The sequence below is a fragment of the Nicotiana tabacum genome, chromosome 9 (genome assembly GCF_000715075.1).
Source record: "Nicotiana tabacum cultivar K326 chromosome 9, ASM71507v2, whole genome shotgun sequence".
Lineage (NCBI taxonomy): Eukaryota > Viridiplantae > Streptophyta > Magnoliopsida > Solanales > Solanaceae > Nicotiana > Nicotiana tabacum.
The window spans coordinates 66,389,829-66,417,803 of record NC_134088.1 but is presented as its reverse complement, the minus strand read 5'-3'; the positions used below and the strand labels follow the sequence as shown (position 1 = coordinate 66,417,803).

At 37.1% G+C, this 27,975-nt stretch overlaps 1 protein-coding gene across 2 annotated transcripts; it reads right to left on the bottom strand.

Moving 5' to 3' along the window:
• Nucleotides 1-997: 997 nt before the first annotated feature.
• LOC107762786 (molybdenum cofactor sulfurase) lies at nucleotides 998-27,975 on the bottom strand. Of its 2 annotated transcripts, none has more exons than XM_016581169.2 (22): nucleotides 27,786-27,975; nucleotides 27,554-27,652; nucleotides 27,362-27,420; nucleotides 26,869-27,029; nucleotides 26,094-26,248; nucleotides 25,627-25,753; nucleotides 24,990-25,092; nucleotides 24,852-24,897; nucleotides 24,482-24,520; nucleotides 24,244-24,400; nucleotides 23,387-23,474; nucleotides 18,560-18,676; nucleotides 17,470-17,547; nucleotides 17,269-17,370; nucleotides 14,516-14,606; nucleotides 14,241-14,345; nucleotides 13,970-14,034; nucleotides 12,828-12,979; nucleotides 2,581-2,813; nucleotides 1,941-2,077; nucleotides 1,449-1,559; nucleotides 998-1,352 (listed from the first exon to the last, which is right to left on the bottom strand). In XM_016581169.2, the coding sequence occupies exons 1-22, from the start codon at nucleotides 27,901-27,903 to the stop codon at nucleotides 1,242-1,244; spliced, it is 2,454 nt and encodes an 817-aa protein (XP_016436655.1). In that variant the 5' UTR covers nucleotides 27,904-27,975; the 3' UTR covers nucleotides 998-1,241. The 2 variants fall into 2 exon arrangements, with proteins under 2 accessions (XP_016436655.1, XP_016436656.1); XM_016581170.2 differs by having other exon boundaries at nucleotides 2,581-2,675.

Genomic DNA, 27,975 nt, shown 5'->3' with positions numbered 1-27,975 from the left:
GAGATTCAAACCTTCAATTAAACAAAAATAAAAGAAACCTTAGTAAATCATACAGGTTCTGAAATGGAATAGAAGCGTATCCATCAATGAAGATTTTAGAGCCAACAAAAAAAGAGAACAGAAGACGTAAGCAACACAGCTGGAAACAGTCGAATAGAACTGAAAAGTTACTTCGCTTAATATATTCTTGAAACATTTGAAATGGCCAACAAGACATTTCTCAAAATGACTTGCTAGCTAAGAACTATGAAGGAACCCGATTACCATTAGAACAGACAACTACGCCTGCAGATTGAGGTAAGTCTCACGTGCTTACAAATGGATGAAATAAAAGACAACCTGCACTTACTTCATCCTACGTTCAGTTAGTAAATTCATAGTTGAGAGCTGTATGGATACATATCTGAGTCTAGTTAAAAATACACACTAGTTTTTACAAGGGGACACGAATAGGCACAGAACTTTCTTGACAAGAGGTCAAGAATGTGCCAAGACAATCCACAGCTAGATTCCACTCCCTATGATAGATCGAGGGCGCATTGCAAGGGTCAGAACAATAACCTGTAGTCCTCAATGATGCTTCCCCTCAGAGGATTTGCAGTCACCATGATCCACGAGAGAGTGTTACAGAGTCAATATCTGCATTTTCCTTGGCAAATCTGAGCACATCATTGAAGGCAACAAGCTCGGCATCAAGAATGACAGTTCTGGATATGTTCAAATACTCCAGACAAGGCGGTGAATCAACATACCATCATCCAATGGCTTCAAAGGCTAAAAAATGTTAATGTCAAACCACAATCTTTTCCATGTTAAGTTCGCAACCACGGGATGAGTGTTTCAGCTAACACAACGGGAAGCCATGGGTATAGTGGATACAAATGGTATTGATACATTAGTCAATACTGGCAAATTACAACATCCATAGGTTGCGCACCAAGATACTACACAAACTACAAACTTGCATATACCGGACATAAAAATGGACTCAGCCCAATGAATATGAACATAAACCTTACCATTAGTTATTAGTTCGTAATTACATTGGTTACAAAGAATTAAGATATAAGAGAGTTCTTTTAGAAGTACATACTCATTTACATACAGAGAACAATAAAGTACAATTTGATGTATTGACATGCCAAGAGGAAGTGTTTCTGCCGCTTCTTCACCACATTCAACACTTGTAACCTCTGTCGTGACTACTTACAAGTCCCAAATAGAGACTTCAAAGAAAGTAATCAATTGCTATCTCCATTTGAGAATATTTGTTCTCCTACACGAAGCCATGCATCCGACTTGGTTTTCGTATTATTCTCATATCTTAGTAGTATGCCAAACAATATTTTCCCCTGTTTGCAAGGAATACATGGTAAGAAGTAATTAACTCAATTAAATAAACATGCTGCATTTCTTTTGGTTTTTCTTCGTTTTAGGTGGGTTCTAACCTTTGCTCTCCTGTAGCCTGCTAAAGTTGCCAAAGGTTCACTCAACCTCTGCACCTCCCCAGCCTCTGGATTTATATTGATCATCTGACAACGGTTGCAACCACCCAATGACTGCACTTAACAAAATCAGTGGGTGCCAACAATTGCGTATTTACACAAGTATCTACTGATGTATCTAGGCATGTGAACACATGAAAAACTTTTATTTTTTAATAAAACTAAAAGAAGAAAGATAAAGAAAGAGGTGCAAACTGAGAGCTGCATAGCCCTGGAAGTGTTGAGAAAATTATGATCATTGACTACTTAGTGACAAGCTTTCTTTCCTCACCACAGTTTCTTTAGAAGTAGAGGAATTGTCTCTAGACATGTAAGAACATCAACATCAGATGCTGAATGGTTTGTCACAAGATTATTTTGTCACAATGTTAGGACAGAAATGTCTATAGTCACTGCATGTTTTCAAATCTTGATTTTATGAGAGCTAGAACTCACCGTAAAATATTTGCCCCCAATATTTAGATGCCTCCACCGATCTTCTGCATATGGTTCACCACCAGATGCTACAAGATTGGGCCGAAATCTCATTGCACCAACTTGAACTGCTTGTCCACCAGTGCTCTTTCGTCCATCTAAACCCAAAAAACAAAGGTTGAATTAAGTTTTTGATAGACCTATTTGCTTCATACATTCACCTCTCTTAATCTCCATCCTTGTAAAATCACTAACCACCACCAGAGGAATTATGCGACACGAGTGACTTATCTAGAAACAAATTCACGTATTGTGGACTATAAAAGGTACTGAACGGACAGCAAATCCAATTAGCAGCCATGCTACTAGAGGTAAACGTTTCGAATACTAGTCTCCTCTAAAGAGAGAAAACACCACCTCGTCTAACTTAATTTCAAGTAAGGCAAACCAGCAGTATCCAGTGAACAGAAGTTATTCCACTTATCATTGTATAGACATGGTTTAAAAGTTATTATGCATTCAGCTTACAGGAACATCCTCAAATGGACTAATTGTATTGGGTGCAATCTCTAATTTCCATATAGTCCTATTCCAGAAGAGTTTAATACCATACAGAAAGATTGCTCTCTATTAAGAAAGGGAGAAGATGAGAAAGACATACTTGATTTCAGCCTAGAGTTGAGGTCAGCTATGCTTTCTTCAGATACCAGCAGAAACTGGGCTTCATTGACGAAATTCAATCTAGCACCAACATCCCTGCACATGCCAGGACTCCCATTCTTATTTATGCATGAGTAACTTTGGGAACCTGAACTCCTTAACAGAGTGCAAGGTCGACCAATTGCATTGCTGAACCAGATATCAACCTCATTGTTATAACTTTGGACTTCATATCTACTTAAATCAAAAAGACATGAAAAACAATTGAGTGTTACTATAATGCTGCTGATTCAAAAGCACCACTAACGTAATTATAATTCATGAACCACAATCTTCTTGTCGATTTTTATGTGGTGAACACTAAACAGAGAGCAGCGCTTACATAGCTATAATACTGCTAATTCATTTCCACCAGAACTACAATAGCAGTTAGCTATTTTTGGAACATGCCAGACTAAAACAATGGACATCCTTTTCAAAACATTGTTCGCTCTAATTTTAGTTTCTTTTTCTCTTGATATTGTCTTTTGGCGAGTATAATAAAGCAAATGATGGAATCACAATTTAAAGTGATAAGCAATAACGGATACAATCTACTTTGGAACCAATAAATTGAAGTTTGAAGCTCGACAATCAGCAATAGGTTTAAAAACAGTTAGTTCCCATAAACAATATCTTTGCTTAGATAAAGAAATATACCAACTTTGTTTTAATTAGACGCCTATGCCAAAGAACATAACCATAGTCTCCGATTACAAGGAAACAATGAGATAAGCTTTGAAAGGAAAACACACTCAAGGGTGTGGCCTCGTCGTCAATGAAGTGGGTTTCTTGGAGATGAGGATTCAAATCTCAGCAGAGACAAAAAACATAAATTGATTTCTTCTTATCTGCCTACGCCCTATTGGACAGAGTTACCCAATATACCTGTGCTGGTGGGAGATAGCTACTACCCAGTGGAATAGTAGAGGTGCACGCAAGCTGGCCCATACACCACCATTAAAAAATTATTTTTGAAAGGCACAAAATGCAGTTAATATTTATAAGCTTCACATGCTTCACTAAGGCAACTGGACTGGTCTTTCACCAGCAGAACTTACACAAGTATGATGCATATACACAACCATCTTTGGCACCACAAAATCTAAGTGTGTGGGTGACGCTCGCATGCACACCCATCAACAAAGTTTTTCACAAATTTTAGAGCAAAATTAAGGAGCACTACTTTTTCTAACTTTTTCTACTGTACATATACCATGCTATCTTAATGAAACTTTTCCTTTCTAATTAAAAAACAAGTAAATGTGAAAGAACCAATTACTTATTGCACACCCAAGATGAAACTGCGAGACAGTGTTGTTTAAGTCAGATAAGATAGACAGTCACATAGTTTAACACAAAGAAGATCAACAACTTAAGTTTCGAGCTACAAATTTTAGTGTTGTGGGAACAATTCAAAACTCAAGAAAGAAAGATAATTGGACCTTATACATATGACCTTGTATGATAGTCTGAGAAAACATAGCTGCTCCTACAAGTTAGTAAGATCTAGCTACAATATAAGAGTGTATCTACACCCAAGAGTGTGGCCTAGTGGTCACTGAAGTGGGTTGAGAACCATAAGGCCTCAGGTTCAAATCCCAGCATAGACAAAAACACTAGGTGATTTCTTCCCTTCTATCAACGCCTTGGTGGACAGAGTTACGAGTCCGGAACCAAAATAGGGTCGAAAATTTGCAAAAGAACTGAAATAGAGTGTCAGAAAAAGGAACTGAACTAGGTATAGCGCATGATATGCATGCACTGTTGTGTTTGAGCTAACGTCCTGGGTTAATGGCCATCACCCTTTTTTGGCTGAAGTTATATAGCGCGTTAGGAACATGCGATATACAAATATGCATTACGAGCAATGAACGAGTTGACACTTGAGGATACATTGGCTTCTTGTAAGTGATAGCAATTGACAAATAACATCACTAGCTTGTCGACTCATATGTTGTTTCTTTTCACAATAAAAGCACATTGAAGAGTATGCTGACCACTCCTAATAATATTTTAACTATTTATCTTACAAAATGCATATAAATAAGATGGCTTTAAAATAGTTTTTCAAAAATCTAACAATTTGATGTTAATTCTTTTGGAAATCCATCCAAATCAATATCCATTTGGGAGAACGAGAACAAAAGACCGAGCACGTTTTGATAAAGACCTAAGACGATTTCAATTCTTTCCTAGAACTAAAAATATTTATACTTTGTCCTGTATTAACCAACATGCTTTAATTAAATGTTACTTGCACTTAAACTACACCATAGACAACATCAAAGTTTCTTTCGGTGGTGTTAGAGCATATTAAAATACAGGAAATACTTTTTATTTATTTATTCTTGTTGAAATTCACTCCAGTTACATCTTTCAAATGTGACAAAACTGAAGCTTTCTGTATGTGGAACACTAGGATACCAAAAGGGAAAACATTCATCGGTCTATTCTTATTGTAATTCCAATAATTTCACTCAAATATGATGTCTTATGTTCCTTTTATCCAAGTAGATAGGACAAAAAATACTTTTTTTCTTAATTAATTTAATTAAATAAAATCAACATCATGTACAACATATAGAGGGTGTTTGGATTGGCTTTTAAAAAGTAGCTTATAAGCTAAAAGAAAAGCCATAAGTTGAGATAATGTGTTGTAAACTTCATAGACACGGACAGGTGTATGGAAGGTAATGCTTCCAGACACGGATCCCGGGATCTTTCTCTCTCCTACTTTCTAGGACTGTAGAACAACCTTTTCCGGTGGACTCTTTCGCCGGAAATTAACCTTTTCTTCTTAAAATTCTTCCTATATTAGTTTTCACCCACTGTGAAGACTACTACTTCAACACCCTTTATTGTTCTTATAGCAGGAAACAAAACTTGTAATGGGGGAAGGCAGAATCTATTTTAATGCTGGTTTCAAATCCTTTGACATTACCAGATGGTATCCAACAAAGACACATCACAAGGTTTGACTGGGTGGAGAAAAGTTGAAACATGATGAGACGATCAACAATGAGCAAAAAGATTATGGAATGGATCTGTTTTGTACTCAAAGAGGCCTCGAAAGACCAAAAGAATATGTTAAGGAGATGGAAAACAAAAGACAAGATTTCAGAATACTTCTGTACCAGGAAGTACAATGAACACGGAAGGTATATGAGTATCTTGTCACTACAGGGGGTAGCTAGATCAGTTATTACCATACCTGAGTCAGTCATAAATGCAGGATGGAAGGATGTAGCATTCAAGATAGAAAGTTTTATTAAATGCGACTCTCAATTGAATATCCCAGTACCACCCAGAGTTACTGAAGCGAACTACCCATATGCCAAAGCAGTCCAAGAGAGTAAATGGCAATCCAACTCTCCATGTGGAGTAAATGGTAACTCATTAAATGGAGATATAAAGATTGCGGAACTACGGACACTAGACTTTTGAAAAGATGCATCATTGGATATTTTGGGAAGGAAGTAAAGGAGAGACGCACTTTAGCAGATATCAGGAGATGGGTCTCTGCCTCATGGAGCAAAGTATTTGGGGGTGAATATGTACGACATGACTGGAAATTTGTATCTTTTCGAATTCCCAAACAGGAACATGGCTGAGCAGATCATCCAAGGAGAATGGAGATGGAAGAAACATGGTTTTTACCTGGAATGGTGGAATCCCATTGCTGGATGTATACCCAACTCCGTTTCAGTCAAGACCACCTGGATCAGAGCCATGGCAGTGCCTTTGCATAGAAATTGGAGATTTATGCGGTGGGTGGATAGCTACCGAGGAAGAGACGGAATTTAGGAATCATCTGAAATGGGCTAGGATTGAAATAGCAAGTGATGGACGGAATATACCCTCTGAGTTTACCATTGAGAGAAACGGGGTAAAAACTTTTATCCCAATCTGGGCGGAAAAACAGACTCGTTTTGAATTAGGGACGCCGGAGAAGTCGGAGATGATGAAGACCAACGGAGAATACAATGGGTCGAAGCTTCTGAAAAACCATAGGCAAAGACTCCCTACGTAGTAGGGGAGCAGGACAGTCAGACAGTTGTGGACCACGTGGGGCGTAATGACACTCGTTTTAAAATAAATGAGAAAGCACATGCTAGGCATGCAGATGGATTGGGGGAAGGGAAATTATTGGGCTCATCTAGTGAACCCAACACTGGCTCTGTAATTCCAATTGGGCCAGATTTTTCGGGGCCTAAGTCATTTTTAATGACTTTCAACTAAGACCCACAAAAGATAAAAGGATCGACTCCTGTTTAGAAGAACCGGGGGAAACTACTTACTCGAACCAGAAGGAATATCTAAGCAGTCAACCACTAAACTTCGAGACAATCGAAAGAATTAGTAGTTACGCTCTGAATTCGATAATCTGCATGCGGGCAGAAGAAGAAATTGGGGCAGGGATGCAGGAAGAAAAGGTAGAAGATGCTATGGCCATAATCAAAGTGGGGGAAGACCAGCCAAGGGACGAACCTGGGCAACAACAACAATTGAGCCAATTCAACACAGAGATTAATGGTGAAGATTGGGGAGTCGAAGATGTTATTCTGATCTCAGTTCAGCATCACAATTCACTCCCAGAAAAAGAGATGAATGCAACACGTAGGGTGCACCAGAATTTACTCAGGTTGAGTAAGATGTTTGGGGTGGATTTTCGAGGGTCACGAAGAAGAAGAAGCTTTGGAGCTTCTTTTGCAAATCGATAGCTGCAGACAAATTAGAATGATGGAACCGGAATCAAAAGTCAAAAAGATTAGATTCAAAGGTAAGAAAGAGTTGAAAGATTTAGTTTCTTTTGATGTCAAGTTCAACAGTAATGGAAAAAGAAGTAGGGGGAACCACCTGCCAGCTATTGAATTATGATGATCAATTGAGTATCATGGAATATTAGGGGTTTGAACGATTTGGCTAAAAGGAGAATTATAAAAAGTTTAGTATTGGAGTGGAAGGCAGATATTATTCGCTTTCAGGAAACAAAATTAGAGGGGGATATAAAGGAGGTTATTAGTCAGATTTGGGGAGGGAGATGGGTGAGGTATGCATGCCTCGAAGCTAGTGGTACCAGAGGGGGTATTGCAATGCTATGGGATTGTAGAGTTTGGAGAGGAGAGGTGCTATAGATTGGAGCCTACACTCTGACATGTAAATTCAAGGCTCTTTTGCAGAATTTCACATGTCATGTCACAGGAGTATATGCTCCTAATTGCAACATTGAAAGGAGAGCTGTTTAGGAGGAAATAGGAGCAGTAAGAGGATTGATGGAAGGGCCTTGGGCTGTGTGTAGTGATTTCAATGTCACTAGATTTCCTTCTGAAAAAAAGGAATTGTAATAAAAGATCTAGAGCTATGGTGGAGTTCTCAGATTTTATAGAAGACATGGAGCTTATTGATCTCCAATTAGAAGGGGGAGCTTATTGATCTCCAATTAGAAGGGGGAACCTTTACTTGGTTCAAAGGAGACAACCAGGTCATTGCATCCAGAATTGATAGAATCCAATTTTCAGAAGATTCGGATGACAGATTCAGGAACATAAAACAGGTTCTCCTCCAAAGACTGATATCAGACCATGTTCCAGTCTCATTACAATGTGGTTCTTGAGAGCAACCCAAATCCTACTTTAAGTTTGATAATTAGTGGCTGAACACCGAAGGGTTTGTAGACAGGATCAGAGAATGGTGGACATCATTTGAATTCTATGGGAGGCCAGACTATATATTAGCATGCAAATTTAAAGCTCTAAAGGGCAAGCTCAAAGAATGGAGCTGATGTAGCCAGGGAAATTTGGGGGTACAAAGATCCAACCTACTAAAACAACTGGCAGTCTTTGATTCTATACAAGAAACAAGAGTATTAACAGAGGAGGAATCTGTGAGGAAGGCATCTATCCTCATGGAATATGAGGAACACCTGAAAAATGAAGAAATTGTATGGAGGCAAAGATCCACGGCTCTTCGGCTTAAGTAAGGAAACAAAAACACTAAATTCTTTCACCAAACTGCTAATGCACATAAGAGATGCAACAACATTGATCAACTAGTGGTGAATGATGAAACAATTAAGGAACCAGGGAAAATCAAGTCTGAGATCATTGAATTCTACAAGAATCTTTATACAGAGGCTATGGAATGAAGACCTGAACTTAACTTTGATAACTGTCCCACAATATCAGAAGAAGAAAAGGAGCTTTTACAAAGCAACTTTGAGGAACAAGAAGTTTTGACATGTCTGAAGCTATGTGCAGTAGATAAGGCTCCAGGGCCTGATGGCTACACAATGGGTTTCTTTATCAAATGTTGGTATGTTCTAAAGCAAGATATTATGGAGGCTTTTCATAATTTCCACTCTCAATAATTGGTTGAAAGGAGTTTCAATGCAACATACATTGCCTTGATTCCTAAGAAGACTGGAGCCAAGGAATTAAGGGATTTTAGGCCTATAAGTTTAATAGACAGCTTTTATACGCTGCTTTCAAAGGCTCTAACAGAGAGACTCAAAAGGGTGATAGATAAACTGGTGGATGCATAACAGATGGCTTTTATCAAAGGAAGACAAATGATGGATGTTGTTCTAATAGCTAATAAAGCAGTAGATTCAAGAACCAAACAAAAAAAGCCAAGAATTATGTGTAAATTAGACGAGAAAGCATACGATCATGTCAATTGGAGATTCTTGCCGAAAATGTTGGAACTAATGGGTTTTGGGAAGAAATGGATCAACTTGGCGAGTGCTTGTATTTCTTCAGAAAAATTCTCTATTCTTATTAATGGGTCCCCTGAAGGCTTCTTCCCTTCGCACAGAGGTTTAAGACAAGGAGATCCCCTATCTCTTTTTCTTTTCATAATAATTATGGAGGGTCTGAACAATATGGTCAAAACTGCAAAAATCAATGGATGAATGGCTTTGAGGTAGAAGGATTGGAAACAACAACCTGGAGATTACACATCTTCATGACACCCTAATTTTTTGTGATGCAAAAGAGGAGCAATTGAGGTATTTGAGAATTATCCTGGTTTTGTTTGAAGGTATCTCGGGACCCCACATCAATTGGAAAAAGAGCCACCTTTCCCCAATTAATGTAGTACCTGAGATGGAGCAACTGTCACTAATTCTGGGAGGTGCAGTAGGATCTCTTCCTGCTATCTATCTTGGCATGCCTTTAGGTGCTAAGTCTATGGAACACAGTTATTGAAAAATGTGAGAAGAAGTTATCCAGATGGAAAGCACAGTATCTATCTATGGGAGAAAGACTGATTCTGATCACTTCAGTACTTGACTCACTTCCTACTTATATGATGTCACTCTTTCCCATCCCTAAAGTGTCATTCAGAGATTGGATAGGCTCAGAAGATCTTTCTTTTGGCAAGGAAACAAAGAAAAAAGGGGGTTTCACTTAGTGAAATAGAAATCTCTCATTATTGGCAAAGACAAAGGTGGGCTAGGCATCAGAAATTTGAAGAATCAACGCAAGGCCCTTAAGATGAAGTGGTTATGGAGATTCTCTCAAGAACCTCAAACCTTATGGAGTAATGTCATTAAAGCTGAGTATGGAGAAGAAAACAACTGGGTTTCAAAGGAAGTCAACACTACATATGGGGTTAGCTTATGGAGATATATCATAACACTTTGGCCTACAGTGAAGAGCCAATCATACATCAAAGTGGAAAATGGCACCAAAACTTCCTTCTGGAAGGATAATTGGTTGGGATCTGGAAGTTTGTTGGAACTCTTCCCTGATATGTATGGCTTAGCTCAACACCAACAAAAGACAATAGCTAAAATGTGGACTCCTCAAGGTTGGGATCTGATACTTAGAAGAATGCTGAATGATTGGGAACTGACTAGATTGACTGAGTTGTACAAGCAACTGGAAGTCTTCAAAGGCCTTCAGAATGGAAGGGATTCACTATGGCGGAAGGGCCACAACAGAGGCAAGGGATTCACTATGGTGGAAGGGCCACAACAGAGGCATCTATAAGGTGAATGCTGCAAACAAGATGCTTAATCACACTAACCTACAGATTACTAATTGGCCATGGAAGCATATCTGGAAAGTAAAGATACCTTACAAGGTATCTGTTTCACTTGGTTACTAGCAAAGGAGGCAGTTCTGACCCAGGATAATCTCATAAAGAGAGGGATCCCACTGTGCTCTAGGTGCTTTCTATGTGGGGAAACAGCTGAGACAGTTAGCCATCTATTTTTACACTGCAGGATTACAATCAACTATGGAAGATATTCATTAATCTCAGAGGTATCTAATGGACAATGCCCTCTAAGATTACTGAAGTGCTTACTAATTGGGATAAAGCTGGAACTGGAGCTGGAAGCACAGATAGATGGAGGACTGTTCCTACATGTATATGGTGGACAATCTGGAAGGAGAGGAACTCTAGATGTTTTTAGGACAGTAACAATTCAGTGCAGAAGATCAAAATGAATTGAGTTCTTTTTTATTTTTGGTGTAAACAGAAGTGGCCAGAAGATACTGTATCAATCCTAGAAGTTTTAGAATACTGCTAGGACTGTAGTTCAGTAGTCTTTCCTTTTGTTCTCTTGTAAATATAGTTTCAGTACAACCTATGTACTGTTATATATTAATACACACAAATGTTACCTTCTCAAAAAAAAAAAAGCCATAAGTTGGTAATACCCAACTTTTGGCTTTTGGCTTTTGGCTTTTGGCTTATTTTTGTACTTTTCATGTCTAAAAGTAAGTACTTTTAAGCATTTTTTATCATTGTCAAATACCACAAAAACTATAAAAAAAAAATAAGTCAATCCAAACACCCTCATAGTCTGCATAGCCACCTTGGTGACCGTAAAAGAAAAAAATTATATATTACAGAGATTATCGGAATAAAAATGATTAAATTAACTGCTGACAATTGATTAATTTGTGGAAATAATGGGTCCCTTCTCCATGGGGAATGTTATATTAGATATTGGTTTATATTTTTTTTTCTTTAATGATTTTATTCTGATTACTCTCTTTTAAAGATCTAGACAATGAAGACAAAGTTTGTTCCCTTAGAATCACTTTGTACAGAATTATAAGCATTATACCTATTGCTTATAATTAATACACACAGATGTTACCTTTTCAAAAAAAAAAGCCATAAGTTGGTAATACCCAACTTTTGGCTTTTGGTTTATTTTTGTACTTTTCAAGTCTAAAAGTAAGTACTATTAAGCATTTTTTATCATTGTCAAATACCACAAAAACTAAAAAAAAAAAAAAGTCAATCCAAACACCCTCATAGTCTGCATAGCCACCTTGGTGACCGTAAAAGAAAAAAATTTATATATTACAGAGATTATCGGAATAAGAATGATTAAATTAACTGCTGACAATTGATTAATTTGTGGAAATAATGGGTCCCTTCTCCATGGGAAATGTTATATTAAATATTGGTTTATTTTTGTTTTTCTTTAATGATTTTATTCTGATTACTCTCTTTTAAAGATCTAGACAATGAAGACAAAGTTTGTTCCCTTAGATTCACTTTGTACAGAATTATAAGCATTATACCTATTGTGAGATGCTCTTTTAATTCTTTTGTAGAGGTTCTATTCAATACCTTACTAGCCATTATCATTTATAAGCCAATGTATCCTCCAGATATCAACCTGGCCACTGCCCGTAATGCATATTTGTATAGCGCATGTTCCTAATGCGCTATATAATAATTTTTTAAAAACAATCGGGCCGCGGCCACCATTAACTCGGGACATTAGCACAAACACATATAGCGCATGCATACCATGCGCTATACCTAATTTGGTTCCTTTTTATTTTTTACACTCTATTTCGGTTCTTTTGCAAATTTTCGATGACCTTATTTTGGTCCAGACTTTCAGAGTTACCCAATACCTATGCGGGTAGGAAGCACTTGTGCTAGTGGGAGGTAGCAGGTACCCGTAGAATTAGTCGAGGTACGCGCAAGCTGGCTCGAACACCACGATTATTTAAAAAAAACATAAGATTGTATCTATGTCGTTGTATACCTACGTACATAAGGCTTGTTGAAATTTCTTTGACTGCTATATAGGAATCTCTCTGTTGAGTTATAAAGCTCTAAAAACTGATTCATGTGATTTCTGTCTTAACTACTTAAATGATACCAAGAGGTAGCAAGCTTGTTTATCAAGCCTTAAATAACATAAGGCAAAAGTGAAGATGGAGCTCAAACCTATGACTCTGGATATCCATTTCATCTCTTCCAGTGGCAAGTGAGTTGGATTTGAGTTCAATCTGCAATTTCTCCTTGCAACGAGGTGACTCTACAAACAGTTTTCCCAAATTGAGATCAATCAGCGTGGTAATATAGCACATTTCTGGAACCTAGAATGCAAATACACCTGTCTTAGATGTTGATGCAGAAGAAATCAACCCTGTATCAGGGATAATAGTTAAGATGCAATAGCCAGTAAACATTGACTAATCGTTCATTATCTTTGATTCTAGTATACAAGCTTACAGTAGTTACTTGCTTCTCTTACAAAATAAAGTGTCTAAATATTAAAGTAGAGATCATAGCACAATCGAGAGCATGGACACTTGCAAATTATTCAAGTTGAATACAGATTGCTAAAAAGTAAAGATAAATTATATTTTGAAATGTTTTTAAGAAAAATAAAACAAGATAACAAATTAGAGATGACTGGCTAAAAAATGGATGAAGGAGAGCCCCGGAGCAATGGTAAAGTTGTCTCCATATGACCTATAGGTTCACGGGTTCGAGCCGTGGAATCGGACATTGATGCTTGCATCAGGGTAGGCTGCCTACATCACCCTTGGGGCGCGGCACTTTTCCCGACCCTGCGTGAACGCGGGATGCTTCGTGCACCGGGCTGCCTTTTTTTTGGCTAAAAGATGGAGTGGAGAAATCAAGACGGATAAAAGTTAGTAGTGAAACATGGGAGCAAATAGGATTTTGACATTCAGAGAGAACAAGCAGTTATTCAAGGGAGTTGACACTTTATGAACTGTGAATAAATCAAATTAGAAGAAAATAGACAAAATAAACAAATTCAATAGGGAGGTTCGGAAAAAACCGACAGGCCATCCACACCCTGTCAATTCTAATGCACGCAACCCAAGTTAAGAAGTTACATAGTACTTTGTGAAAAAGAGTCATTATTTGTCAGGCTTGTCTAGAGGATTAACAAGGTTAAGACCACGACATTTCGAAGGATGGGTAAATCAAATGATAGGCAACAATTCCACTTTCCTAAATCCAGTTATAATAGGTGGAAGAGGGTATTTTCACCATGGTTTTGCACATGGATAACAGGCATCAATACACATGCTGTGACTTATAAAGTATTCTACCTTCTTTTGGGTAAGAATTTCACCAGTTGTGCTCTTGAGAATCCATTCACGGTCATACAATAACCCTGCATTTCATAGTGAAAGAAACAAGGATAACTATGTAATAATGACACCATGAAATTCAAAATTACTTATATTCTAAAGAAAATGTGGAGGAGCACATTTCCTATGTGCAATTAATACGGACAATATCTAACTTTGACAAATCCATATGTAATGGCATGATTATTAACCAACTCAATTATCCAATGAGATACAGTAGAATAGCTACCAGTAGATGTTAGAGGCCACTGATTCACACTAAATCCCGCGCAGGACTTTATTGGATAGACAGTAATAGATGTGAGGAAATGCCGTGCAGCGGCTTTTCCAATTCCTGCAATTGGTCAATGACATGGATAGGTTCACAAAACAAGTCCAAACACTATCTTTTATGATATTAAAATGACAAACTATCACACTTAAATCAACTTCTGGTCTACAAAAAGCCAAATCAACATGTATATTTAATGCATGCCGAATAGTAGAAGGGTGAAAAAAATTAACCTTCAACTGGTGGAGAGATGGAGCTTGGATGAAACGCAGACCAATTAGATGATAATATTACAAAATTATTTTCCACGAAGTTGACAAACTTCTGCAAAGACAAGTGCAAGAAAATGAGGGAGGGGAAAGGACTAACTTCCAAAGGAACATCCAGAGCAGAGAGTAGTTCCTCAATCAACCATTGAGGCAATAACCAGAAACTTCATAGAAATTGAAACTTCTACCTAGCAATATCTAGAACAAAACAACAGAACAGGGAATTGTAAATTAAAAAAAAACACAACCATTTTCCGTTTTTCAACAATTTAGCTTTTTCTTGACCATACTTCGTGGTGATGGGAACCATGGGTTTGGAGTACAACAATATAGTCAAGCTATCCGAATGATTGCTCTAGTTCTTGACCAGAAGTTGCTCTTTCAGACAGAAACTTGAAGAACAAAAAAGTTCATCTTGTTGTAGTCCTTTATTCCTTTCGATTTTCTGCTTGCCCGTCTAATAGCTTAATGAAAATAAAAATCCGGAAGTTGTCCCTTGTTCTTTGTGACCATTAAGCTATTTCTTAGCCTTACTCTCTCTCTCTTGAGGAAACGGATGTTGGGCCTAACTCAATTAGCTTACGAAGTAAGGATTGCCCACAACCATACAAGAAGACGAGCACATTTCCTCAACTAATGTGGGACCTTTTTTTTTTGGGTTAAGTAACCAATGTAGGACATCCCAACACCCTTGCCCTCCCCTTACCTGCATGCCCAGGACGGACAGTTGGAGCATGTAGAATATAACAGTGGGTTGGGCAAACCAAGAATAGGGATTGTCGGGCTTTGATGTCATGTTCAAATAGGAAAAACTTCTCATTGACTTGACTAAGTGATGTTTGGCTAAAAATCCATGTTTTTGCATGTAATTTGCCTTGCATTATGTCTCGATACTGTTAACTTTAGTGTGAATATTTGCGACTAGAGCTTAATAATGATGTTTATATGTGTAGGGGTCAACCAAGAGTAGGGATTGTCTGGCTTTGATGTCATGTTCAAATAGGAAAAACTTCTCATTGACTTGACTAAGCAACAATATACAAGATATGCTCCTTATATAGGAGATCTTACATTACGTACAATTAGATAGGTACACTGTTTTAAAAGGCGTGGGCGTAAGGCGAGGCGTTTTACATATGTCTCAGCGAAGCGTAAGCCCCGAGGCACAGGGCGTAAGCCCTATGGGTATTCAATTTTTAATATTTCATAAAATAATATAATTACAGTAAATATTGATAAATAGGTAAAATTGCATAAAAATTGAAGAAAACTATAAATATGTGAAAAATAATATATAGGTGTGTTTCATCCCCACAAAAAATTAGTCAAAACAATCCATTATACGCTACTTACAGGCACAAGTAACTTGAGTTGAAAGAATAAAGTTTTCTACATGGAGGAACAAAAAGATGACTAACCTGCAATTTGAACTTTGAACTTGCTAATATGAAGGAGAATGGGGTTTTCTTTGTATTTGTAAAAAAAATAAAAGTTGAGCATTCGTTGCTTTTGGGAGATAGTAGCAGACTAGCGAACAAGATAAAGAATTGGGAAAGACCATAAATTAGGGGTTCTATTAATAAAAAAACTTTTAAATTTAATATTTCAGTTCCTTTTTAAAACTTTTGAGTAATTATAAGCTGACTTTTGAGAATTTGGGTAATATATGAAGGACTTATTCAGCCAATTTTATTTTAATTTTTCTCTGGGGCTTACGCCTCACTACAAAAACGCGCCTCAAAGCCCGAGTGTACGCCCCGAATTGCTGGGCGTACGCCTCTCGAGATTTTCGCCCCACACAATCGTCTCGGGGCATTTTTGGTGCGCCTCGCCCCAGGGCTCGCCACGGGGTTCGCCCCGAAAACGCCTTTTAAAACACTGGATAGGTAATCTATTTTTATGCTAATAAGGTAAGAAACTATTTCATAACTAAATATATTATATTTCAAAGTATCCTATAAGACTATTTTACAAGATTTTTCTTATTCAAATCTTCTAAGTACAATAAGTCTGACATGTATGTATCTAGACACATCTAAGAAAGCACCTTCAACTCAAAGTAGTAAAACCAACTTGAGTTTACTTATGTTGTAACATAAAAGTTGACGTCGAAATCTCGCTGGAATAGTGCACAATCAATAAAAGGAAAAGCGGTATTTGAAATCTTCCCCACAAAACGTCGTGAATAACTGCACAGGAAAAGAAGGTGTTTCTTGCACTACACGGATAAAAATCTATTCTCAATCACCGAAAAGAGATGCGGTATTGCATATCTCTAAGACACTATCAGCGTAACCTGAATTGGTAGAACAATGACAAGAAATTCATAAAAGAGGGCACCACTAGATGTAGAAAATAGCAGCGCTGGTTGCAGGAGAGATAGTGGCACCAGAACAGCCAAAGAGAGAAGTGGCACAGACACCGAAAGGAAGAAGAAAAAAGCTGGCACTACTCTCCAGTGGAGGAAGCTATTTGAGTCTACCAAAATCTTAGAGGCTTCGATACCATGTTCAGAAAATAGATCTTAGGCCTAACTCAACCTTCAAATCTAGCTCGTGAAGTGAGCACTACCCAAGACCATACAAGGAGACAACATCGTACTGCAAAAAAATAAAAAATAAAAATAAAAATAATAATAATAATAATAATAATAAATAAATAAATATATAGAACCACCTTTCATTTTGAGGTGAGTTGGGAGTGGTGGGGCCCCTTACCATAACATCTTCAAATGTTGACATGTACCCAAAAGATACTCTGATAGCTCCAGTTGGTTTTCCATGTAAAATATCACGATCATCCCAGCACACATGCCCAGCCTAAATGAAATCATAATTGAACTTGTTACCTATGGTGGTCACTTTCTGCATGCAACAGAAGCCATACAACAAATAAAATAGGGGAAAGGAAACACGTACCTCAATGTTTGAAAGAAGATCCAAGTGTGACAAACCAAGATATTTAGCACAAGCACCAGGATTGCAGAAACATCCTGTCTACAAAATACAAGCAAAAAGAAGCAAGAGTTTACTCATATCATATAACAGGGTTAAATATCTGAGATATACAATTACAATTTCACCAGTTGTGATGTATAATCCTCCATCCCTTTAAGATAGACAATTCTTTATGGGCATTCTCAAATAATTTACCCATTTCTTTGACAATTCCAGCTAAGAAGATTTGTTATTACTTTCTATTATTTCAAACTTGAGCTTACATTTTTCACCGACCTACTCCATTTTTTCACATTCAACCTCTTGTTTTAGATACTTCTCGACCAAAGTCATGTCATATAAACTTTACTCTTAAACATTTCTCAGGCCAAAGCTGGGTAACCTTAATTGGGATGAGGAGTAACATCAAAAAGCTTAGAGAAGATTACCAAATGTACAAAAGAAATCTGAAATTATTGGTTCATTAACCGCAAATAACACAGTATTTCTGTGACGAGAGCTTAACGTAACAAAGACACAGCAACCTCATCATGTTAGTATGGATGCAAGTCATCCCTTATTTGGTCTTCCATAGTCAAAAGTTACCACTACATGTTGAGATTATCTGCTCATTCCAAAAAGTACAAAAGATTGCAGGTATTGTGGAGGGCAATAACTGAGCACTGAAAAACAACCCTAAATGTAGCAGTTCACACATCTAACAGTGGTGAAGGCGATTAAAAGAGTAAGTGACGCATACATCTGAAGGACCAAACTAGCAAATAACAAACTAACAGAAGTTTAACTAGAAAACTTCACAAAGCAAAAGCATAAGAATTCAGATACACGTGAAGACGAATGATAAATCATAAAAAGCACCTCTTGGATGTAATGTCGTCCTCCTTGACATGGACAAAAGGTAACAAACGAAAGTAGGACATTGTACCAGAAACAGCAGTATCAAGCTGCTCTGAGGATATGTTTCAAGAGTATAAAGTAGCAACCATATCATACCCAAGTGTAACAGAATAAAAGTCATACTTCATAGACAATATGGCCTTTGAACTCTTACCCGCAGTTGAATTCCTGCCAAGGTTGCCAATTTTTCCACCTCACGATATCCATACCATGTTCCATCTGGTCTTTTCATGTTGAATGAAACCGTAGGACCCATTTCACTAGATAGTAACTGAGATAAAAATCATATTATCATAGTCACCTTCTGAATGATAGCACAATATTACAACAAAAAATCAGAGACAATTCAGAGACTACGAAAGAATACCAAAGAAGAAGTAAAAAAAATGAAAATCAACAAACAAAAGCAACCCAACATGATTCAGTTGTACACGAATCGCCTTTGGACAGGAATTGTGGAAGCCAACAATTCTATATTACCTACCAAATTTGCAACATCTATAGGATCAATCAAATGCATAAGAATGTGTTGGTGTTTGATCTAATGGAAACTTCCCTTCACCTCTGATTCTGTTAATTAGCATGATTTCATGAGATTTGATAATATTTAGGAGATTGTTAATTAGCTTGGCTTCAGGAAATTTGATTATATTTAGGAGATTTGATTTTATTTGATAGTTGGACTAATTGTATAGATTTATTTTATTTCCTTAATTAACATTAGGAGCTTTGTATAAATTTCCTTGCTCATGGGATGTAAACACACACAGAAATATAAGAAGCCTTTTCTTCTTCTTAAAATCTACATGGTATAAGAGTCATTGCTGCCTTTTTTAGGTAAGTTATCTCCCTCGCAGCACTAGGGTTCCGTTTTTATCAAAGAGATCGAGTTTTCTCTCTTGGTGGATGTCCGCAACACAAACCCCTTCTGGTCAGTTTTTTCTTTTTTGGAATTTTCTTTTCTTATTGGAGTCGCTGGAACATTCCAAGCCTATCCCTACCAGTTTTGATTTATTCGTTCACCGGAGATAAGGTTCCTTCGAGACAGATTTGGTTTCCAGCGAGGCAGATTATTTTTCTACAATTTTCTAAAGGGGAGCCTTAGCGTAACCGGTAAAGTTGCTGCCATGTGACCAGGAGGTCACGGGTTCAAGCTGTGAAAACAGCCTCTTGCAGAAATGCAGAAGTGGATCGGCCTGCCCTATCTTCAGATTTTTTCCTAATTGGGCAGAAATACGGAGACATTCAAGGACACGAATTCGGGAGAAATTTTGTCTTCGGATGAAATTTAGTTTTTCTGTCACCTCCTAGCCAAACTTCACTCTGTTAATGTTGTCACATCCAATTATGTGCAATCAAGTGCTGCCTTTGCTGCTCATCTTAATTCTTGTATTGTTGATTCTGGTGCAAATAGACACATAACAGGCTCTTCTAAAGGCATTCAAAACTATTCTCCGTGTCTCAAAAGAGATAATATCAAATAGCCCATGGTTCTTTAACACCTATCTCTGGAACAGCTTTTGTCGTTTGTACTCCTAATATTAAACTATCATTCGTGCTCTCCATGTCCCTGAGTTCCCTGTCAATCGTTTATCTGTCAGTGCCATCACCAAAACTCTAAACTATAAAATCGAGTTCTTTCCCGATCATTATATTTTTCAGGATCTTCAAACAGGGAAAAGGATTGGCAGTGGTAGATTGAGCGATGACTTGTATATTATAGATGGAATTTAAAACTCTAGTCAAGCCTTTTTTGGGAAAAGTAAGGATGTCAACCAAGAAATAATACAACAGCATAGACGGTTAGGACACCCATCATTCTTTGTTTTGAAGAAGTTATATCCCGATTTGTTTTCAAGGACTCAATTTGAATCTTTGTTCTGTGATGCGTATGAATATGCCAAGCATACTAGAAATTCTTATCCTGTGAGTGATAATAGAAGCACAACTCCATTTATGACTATTCATTCTGATGTATGGGGTCCTACCCAGATTGTTTTTTTTCTTCTGGTAGCCGATGGTTTATTACTTTTATTGATTGTTGCACTAGGATGACTTGGGTATATTTGTTAAAGGCAAAAGTGAAGTTTTCTCTTATTTTCAGTCATTTCATAGGATGATTTATACTCAATTTGATGCCAAATAAAAATCTTAAGAACTGACAATGGCAACGAATACATGGATAAAAGATATGGTGCTTATTTGGAGTCCAATGGGATAATCCATCAGACTAGTAGTCCTTACACTAGTGCACAAAATGGAATCGCTGAAAGAAAAAATAGGCATTTGTTAGAACTAGCAAGATCTTTTATGTTCACCATGATCTACCAAAACCTTACTAGGGCGATGCTATTCCAGTAGTTGCCTATCTTATCAATATAATGCCACTTAAAACCCTCAATTTTCAAGTCCTCTGGAAGCTTTAAAGAGTAAGAATGAATATATTGTTCCTCCGAAGGTGTTTGGATGTGTTTGCTTTGTCCACACTAGGAATCCTGGGAAACTTGATCCTAGAGTTATAAAGTGTGTTTTCACCTGGTATTCTTCGACACAGAAATGTTACAAATGTTACCATCCTCCCTCTAAGAGATCTTTTGTTAGCATGGATGTTACCTTTTGAGAATTTGAGCCTATTTCAGTATTACCTTATCACCTCTTCGGGGGAGAGCAGTAGGGAGGAAAAGGTGATTCTACCTATTTCCATTACTGAACCTCTTGATGACTACCTTTTGAGAATTTGAACCTATTTCAGTATTACCTTATCACCTCTTCGGGGGAGAGCAGTAAGGAGGAAAAGGTGATTCTACCTATTTCCATTACTGAACCTCTTGATGACATTGTCATAGGGAAAAGTTAAATTGGAGAAAGAATTCAAGAGGAGAAAATTGGGCGTTTGGATAGGCTTGATTTGAAAACGTACTCGAGGAAAAATATAGCAGAAGAAGCTATCATGCAATCTACTGAAGCTGATCACAGTTATCCAGGAGTTTAACATGACATCACTTTGTGTTTTGTCGGCATTCTGCTTCAAATATATGTATTTATCTAGTAGTTTATGTTGACAATATTGTTATTACCGCCAGTGATAAGGATGATATTACTAAATTGAAGCAGCATCTCTTTCGGCATTCTCAGACAAAGGATCTGGACATATTAAAGTATTTTTTGGGTATTGAGGTCGCTCAGTCTAGCTCAGGCATTGTGATCTCACAACGGAAGTACGCCTTAGACATTCTTGAGCAGACGGGAATTAACAGGCTGTAGACCTGTTGACACTCCGATGGATCCGAATTCTAATCTTCTGCCAGGACAGGGGGAGCCGCTTAGCGATCCTGCAAGATATAGGCGGCTGGTTGGTAAATTAACCTCACAGTGACTAGACTTGACATTTCCTTTCTTGTGAGTGTTGTAAGTCAGTTTATGGATTTTCCCTGTGATAGTCATTGGGATGCAGTTGTCCGCATTCTTCGATATGTAAAGTCAGCTCCAGGCAAAGGGCTATTGTTTGAGGATCGAGGTCATGAGCAAATCGTTGGATACTCTGATGTTGATGGAGTAGGATTACCTTCTAATAGATATTCTACATCTGGATATTGTGTTTTAGTAGGAGGTAATTTGGTGTCTTGGAAGAGTAAGAAACAGAATGTGGTTGCTCGATTTAGTGCAGAAGCAGAATATCGAGCAATGACTATGACAGCATGTGAGCTAGATTGGATCAAACAGTTGCTCAAGGAGTTGAAATTTGGTGAAATCAGCCAGATGGAACTTGTGTGATAATCAAGTTGCCCTTCATATTGCATCAAATCCGATGTTCCATGAGAGAACTAAACACATTGAAATTGACTGTCACAGATACTCTTTAGGAGATATTGCTACAAAGTTTGTGAAATCGAATGATCAGCATGCAGATATTTTTACTAGGTCCCTCACTGGTCCTCGTATTAGTAAATATGTAACAAACTCGGTACATATGATCTATATGCACCGGCTTGAGGGAGAGTGTAACATAGTTAATATAATTGTAAATAAGTATAGTCCCACATAGAATAGGATTAGTGTATGTATTGTGTATTGTTATAAATAGGGGTCCTTGTATTATATTTAAACACATCAATAATATTTTTTTCCCCGTGCTTTCTCACAAAAACGGTTATAAAAAACTATTTACTTCTATATGGGGTTCTCTCCTTCATTAATAAAATTATTACTTTATCAAAAAAAAAAAAAAAGTATAGTGCAGAACTCAAGTGACCCTATTCTTGACACTGTTTGGCTGCAAATTTCAAACCTTTTGGAATCTTTTAAACCAAAATTAATTGCAAAAGCACTTACTCAGATCCAATCTCGGCAACTATAGATTTTCAAAAACCAGAAAGCCCTAGATTAGAGACATGATTGTGGCAATACTTGCTTATATGCTCAACCGCATGGTCGATTAGAAGAAAACTAACGAGCTTTTATAAGCCCTCTAAACTATTTAATCTTGTTATAGCATATCAAATGCATAGTTCCAACACATTTAAGGGGACTAAAAATCAAGAAATGTTAATTTGATGGTTGCCCTGAAACTATATCTATAGTAGGTTCCCCAAGATTAAACAAAGCTAAAGATTTTCCTTGGGTCACTTTAAAATGCCAGACCCTTTGTTAACTCAAGCAAGTTTTTAACTAGTTTCCTCAAATTTAGCAGGCCATTAATTAGTTTCTATTCACATGTTCATATTTCTAATGAGGAGCCATTAAACATTCTCTCTATCTATTTCTAGTACTAAAAGCAAAATTATTGCATCATTGTGCAGCAACCAAATTTGCCTAGGACATAAAAACACCAGATCAAAGAAATATTTTCATGTGAATTCAGGAGGACTTTCTGAAACATCATTACATATTGCACTTGATAAGTAGAATGAGATCAAAATTCCAACCACATTATAAAAACATATGAACCTAGTCACGAGAATGCTATGCTCAATATATTTACCCCATAAAGAGTGCAAACAAATTCTCCATTTTCATGCTTCAGCGCCAAAAGCTTATTCCTCACATATGCTGCAAGTGATGCTGTATGCCTTGCAGGATAGAATAGCACATTTCAGAACCTTTTTTTATTTTCATTCTGCTCAAACTTCAAAGAGAGGGAGAGAGAAAGAAATGAGGCAACAGTTTCCATAAATAATAGAGAAAGAGATAGTTACAAGAATTAAGCAGAACTATTTCTAACAGCATATTGGTAAAATTCTTTGTAAGTTTTCTGTTGGCAGTGAATTAGATGATTCAGAAAGGAACAACTAGTTTCTCTGCCAACAGAAACTAATACTGAGAACTGTGCCTATATATCCTCTAAACAAAGAACAACTTATCAGACAAGTCAAACAGAGACAAACTAAAAACTGGATATTTGAGGTCCTCAAATTGAGTAAGCATTTAACAAAGTTTTCTTAGTCACGCAAGAGTTAATTAGCCTAACAGCTAAAGCAAAAATTGACTTGTTTCAATATTTGTAGTAACACTTAGATATAAAGCTTAACAATATCTATGTAATCAAAATATAAAAGGTTAACAATATCCAAAAAGTAGATGAACAGGATTAATCAAATAAGATTAGCAGGATTCACTCACCAGGATGAATCATAGAAAGATCAACTATAAACAAGAAAGCTTGCAATAAATCTAGTCAAGAGTGCGCAACAATATAGTGTCTCTGTTCAGGCGTAATGACAGCAAAAATGTCCAATCTCAATATAATCTGATCATTATTCAATTTCAGAATCTATTCACCACAAAAGAAGTAAGCTCTCACCTTATCCGGAGAAAAGAAAGAAGTAAGCTCTCACTTACCGGGAAATTGAAGATGTTGTTAACATATTCATTATTCTGAAGCCATGTTGAATTGCTGCTATGCTCAAGAACGAGATGGTTCCATCCTCAAAAAATTCCTCTACACCTTCTCTTCTTTTGACAAAGTCAATGTCAGCAATAGCTGCAGCCACCGTGCCTACAAGAATCCAAGCTAACTTAAAAGTGCTGGAGGAATCAACTATAATAATCATAATAAGACAAGGCACTAAGAACAAACCTCCACTAAAGTAGGTCTTCTTCATCAGCTTAGCAGCATCTGATCAATAGAGGGAGATCAGGAAATTTTGCTAATTTTCACAATGAAGAAACGGTGGTGTGGGGGGGGAGGGGGAGAACTAGGGGTGGGGATATGATAGATCTTGTTTCATAAATTAAAAAAAAGAAGGAAATTTTAGATTTTCCACAAGAAAACCTAGGCATCTCTGCCATCCTTTCCACCCAAGATTCTCTCCATAGACAGAGAAGCAAAAGGATAGAGGCAGAGAGGGAGACAAGAGAGAACTAAATTACAAGAAGAAGAAAACTGGTAAACAAGAATAAGTGAGGAAACACACAAGAAATATTGGCCTTCTTATTTAGCTGCTTACCATTTCGAACAATGAGTGCTCCAAGGCCAGTCGGGTAGCCGAATAACTAAACAAGAAACATAAAAAATCTTTTCAAGCTCCGGGATATATTGTGTATGTTCATGTAATCTTTAAACAGCAGGTATCAAATATAAGTACCTTGTAGAACGAGAAGACAACAAAGTCCGCTTTAAACTTTGATAAATCTGGCGGATCGGTAGCACATCCTTTAGCAGCATCTATCAGAACCAACCAGCAACCTCTGTATTCAGAAAAGAGAATTAACGTCTGCGCATATGTATACAACCAACTCAATGATGGAGAAATAAAATCTTATTGAAGACATAAGAACAAGCTTGTCAGCTAATGAGAACAATATAGCACATACAGTGGACAGAAGGTCGATGATTAGATATTTAAGTCAAACTAGTCAAAGCCCTGACTGAATGCCCAGTTATACCTAAGAATGACAGACTAGTTAGTAGTTACTGGCCCATGTTTTAACTTTTTGGAAGACAAACATATCAACATCATTTGAAATACCCATAGTTAAGCCAATAAAGAAGTGAAGAGTGTTTTGAACCAACATGAAAAATAGATATCGTTTTTAGTAAATGTTTGAGGCATTAAAAATTCTATTCTCAACCACGCTTGAAAGTGAAGTAAGGTCTATTTTCTAAAGACATCCCTGACCCTCATATGGAAGTAAAAACCTACAAGCAGAGGGGAAAAAGAATATCTTATACTATTAAGATAAATGTAAGAACTTTAGCAGCGAGGCTTTTAATACTTTTACCTGCCATACTGGGAGCTTCCTAAGATTCTTTCAGACTCTTCCTTGATAATCTTAACCAGGTAAGGGTCGAATTTTCGACCTGAAAAATTGCATTCTGAGGGGAATGCAAACAAGTTGTATGCATTACCTGTAACAAGAAGAAGACAATTTCAAATACAACAAGTCGAAACTGATGAAGACATTGGAAATATGTGCCTCAATATTGAAGCATCTTCTAGTTCACTTCCAGTGCATCTGATAAAATATCACAAAAAGAAATAGATACTCCACCTAACTGGTATAAGGACATATAGGCTCTCTTGATTGATGGGATCTCATGAACTCTGACTATATCAAATTTGAGTTGAAGGTGCTAACTACCTTTATAGACTTGGTGGATGGAGGGGCTTGGAAAGTAGAAGTTGATGCAACTATCATACAACCTAGTTTCCAAGGGAAGTTGGCTGAATCTCGGATTAAGAAGCTACCTGTCATCCCTTCTTTCAGTTCTCCACCTTCACTTCTTCTCTGAACGTGATGCAGTGTTAGTTTTAAGTTAGACTTGGGGCTTTCTGATTCACCAAGATGTGTGCTCTCTTCAATGTCAACTGCAAAAGCAGCAGCTCCTTTACTGAGAGCATATCTAGTAACTCTTAAGGAAAAGGATACTTGAGAAACACAAACTGTAAGATGAACCAAATTAAAAGTCATGAAAAATCTTCAACAACACAACTGTTTCTGCCAACTCTTCACGCTGTGTAATACCTTTCTCCTTTCTCCCTTTCATTTTTCTGGCTTAATAAGTTATCTGTATGAACTGAATTATTAACACATAGATAAAAGTACATAAAATTAGAGAGATGAATTGGGTCCTCTGAGTTTTGGGCTTATTTTAAGAACAAGCCTAGAATTTTTGTGGCTGGTTAGATAGAAATGGGATCGGTCAAGTATAAGAGTTTTCCTTGGAAGTACAGCCAGAAACATGTATAACAATATCCATTAGATGAACAGTATAAATTCTACACCTTACTTCAGCAGCAAGAGGTGGGACTAGAAAATGCTGAATTTTTATGAAATCTTCAAGAGCCTTTGATACAGTGGATCAGTACGTTCAGTGAAAAAGAGTAGCATTTGAAGAAGGAATGAGTACTGCAGATTAAGCAACTGAATATACAACCAAAGAAGAAAGCTTTCTGAGAAAATTAATACATCAGAACTCTGCATGATAAAATTTGATGAAAAGGTTTATTCCATTTAGGATACTCCCTAATCCCCAGGACGCTGTTATGATTCTCCATTGAGTACATAAAACTGCTTTGACTGCTCCAGGGGAAGGTCTCCCCAACAAGCTTTAATGCAGACGTTGCCCCAGAAGTGAATATACAGCTATATTCTCTTGGTGATGCATTGAAGAAATTAAGAACCTGAGCAGAGCCGTGATGCAATGGTAAAAGAAAGTAAAACAACAGCAACGTATCACATGTGAAACACTGAATATGAGAGAACATATGGGAAAAAAGAATTTAGTGGCTCTCGTTAAACTGACTTGACATTGAAAAACATGTGATTTTTTTAAGAATTAACACATCTCCACAACATTGTGGTGCTTATGATATGATTGCTTAACATTCTGATCATATCAATTACTTATATAGCAAACATCAAGGCATATGTGCAAAGTATTGTGGACTGATTTTGGAAGCAGAGATAGTAGGATTTATCAGCAAAAATAAATTGTGCAAGAGAAGCTGTTTACCTGTTGGCGTGCTTTCGCAACAATGTCCTCGCTAGCCAAACTGCAACTGCTCTGGCTATCTATTGTTTTTCACAGAATTAAGGAATTAAAGGAACAGTTAAATAAACGGTCAAATTTTTATTGGAGTAAATAAATGCGGAATCCAACGCTATATTAGGGAACCTCCAGTAGAAAGTTGGAAAAAAAGCTTACGAGGATTTCCATAAACAGTATAGTTGAGGTCCTTAAAAATAGCTTCCATTTGAGACTCAGAATAAAGAGTGGCTCCAGCATGATCCAAGTATACCGTACCTACAAAAGAATGTAAATAGTCAACGTCAATATATAGAACAAAGTGGAAACTTTAAAATTCGAAATAATTATGATAATCATCTTCTTGTTATTATCCAAATTCGCAAAGGAAGGTGAAAAAGGGAAATCTTACTGTTTAAGCGCTTAAATTCGGTAGCTCTAATTTCATCAATGTTCTTGGGGGCATTCGGATAGCCATAATCACTTCCAAACTCCTTCAGGAATTGGTCTTTCTCTGATTCGGTGTTCATTTTGCAGAGCTTACGAGAGTCTTTGAATTTCTTATTCAAGCACGGAACATTATAGTAAGGAAAAAGAAATTG

Excerpts from the sequence above, each read along its gene's own strand:
- LOC107762786 (XM_016581169.2), bottom strand. The coding sequence starts at position 27,903 with ATGAACACCGAATCAGAGAAAGACCAATTCCTGAAGGAGTTTGGAAGT. Across the intron at positions 23,475-24,243 it reads ACAACATCTTCAATTTCCCG|GCATACAGCATCACTTGCAG; the intron begins GTAAGTGAGAGC and ends CTATCCTGCAAG. Across the intron at positions 14,346-14,515 it reads CATCTCTCCACCAGTTGAAG|GAATTGGAAAAGCCGCTGCA; the intron begins GTTAATTTTTTT and ends GACCAATTGCAG.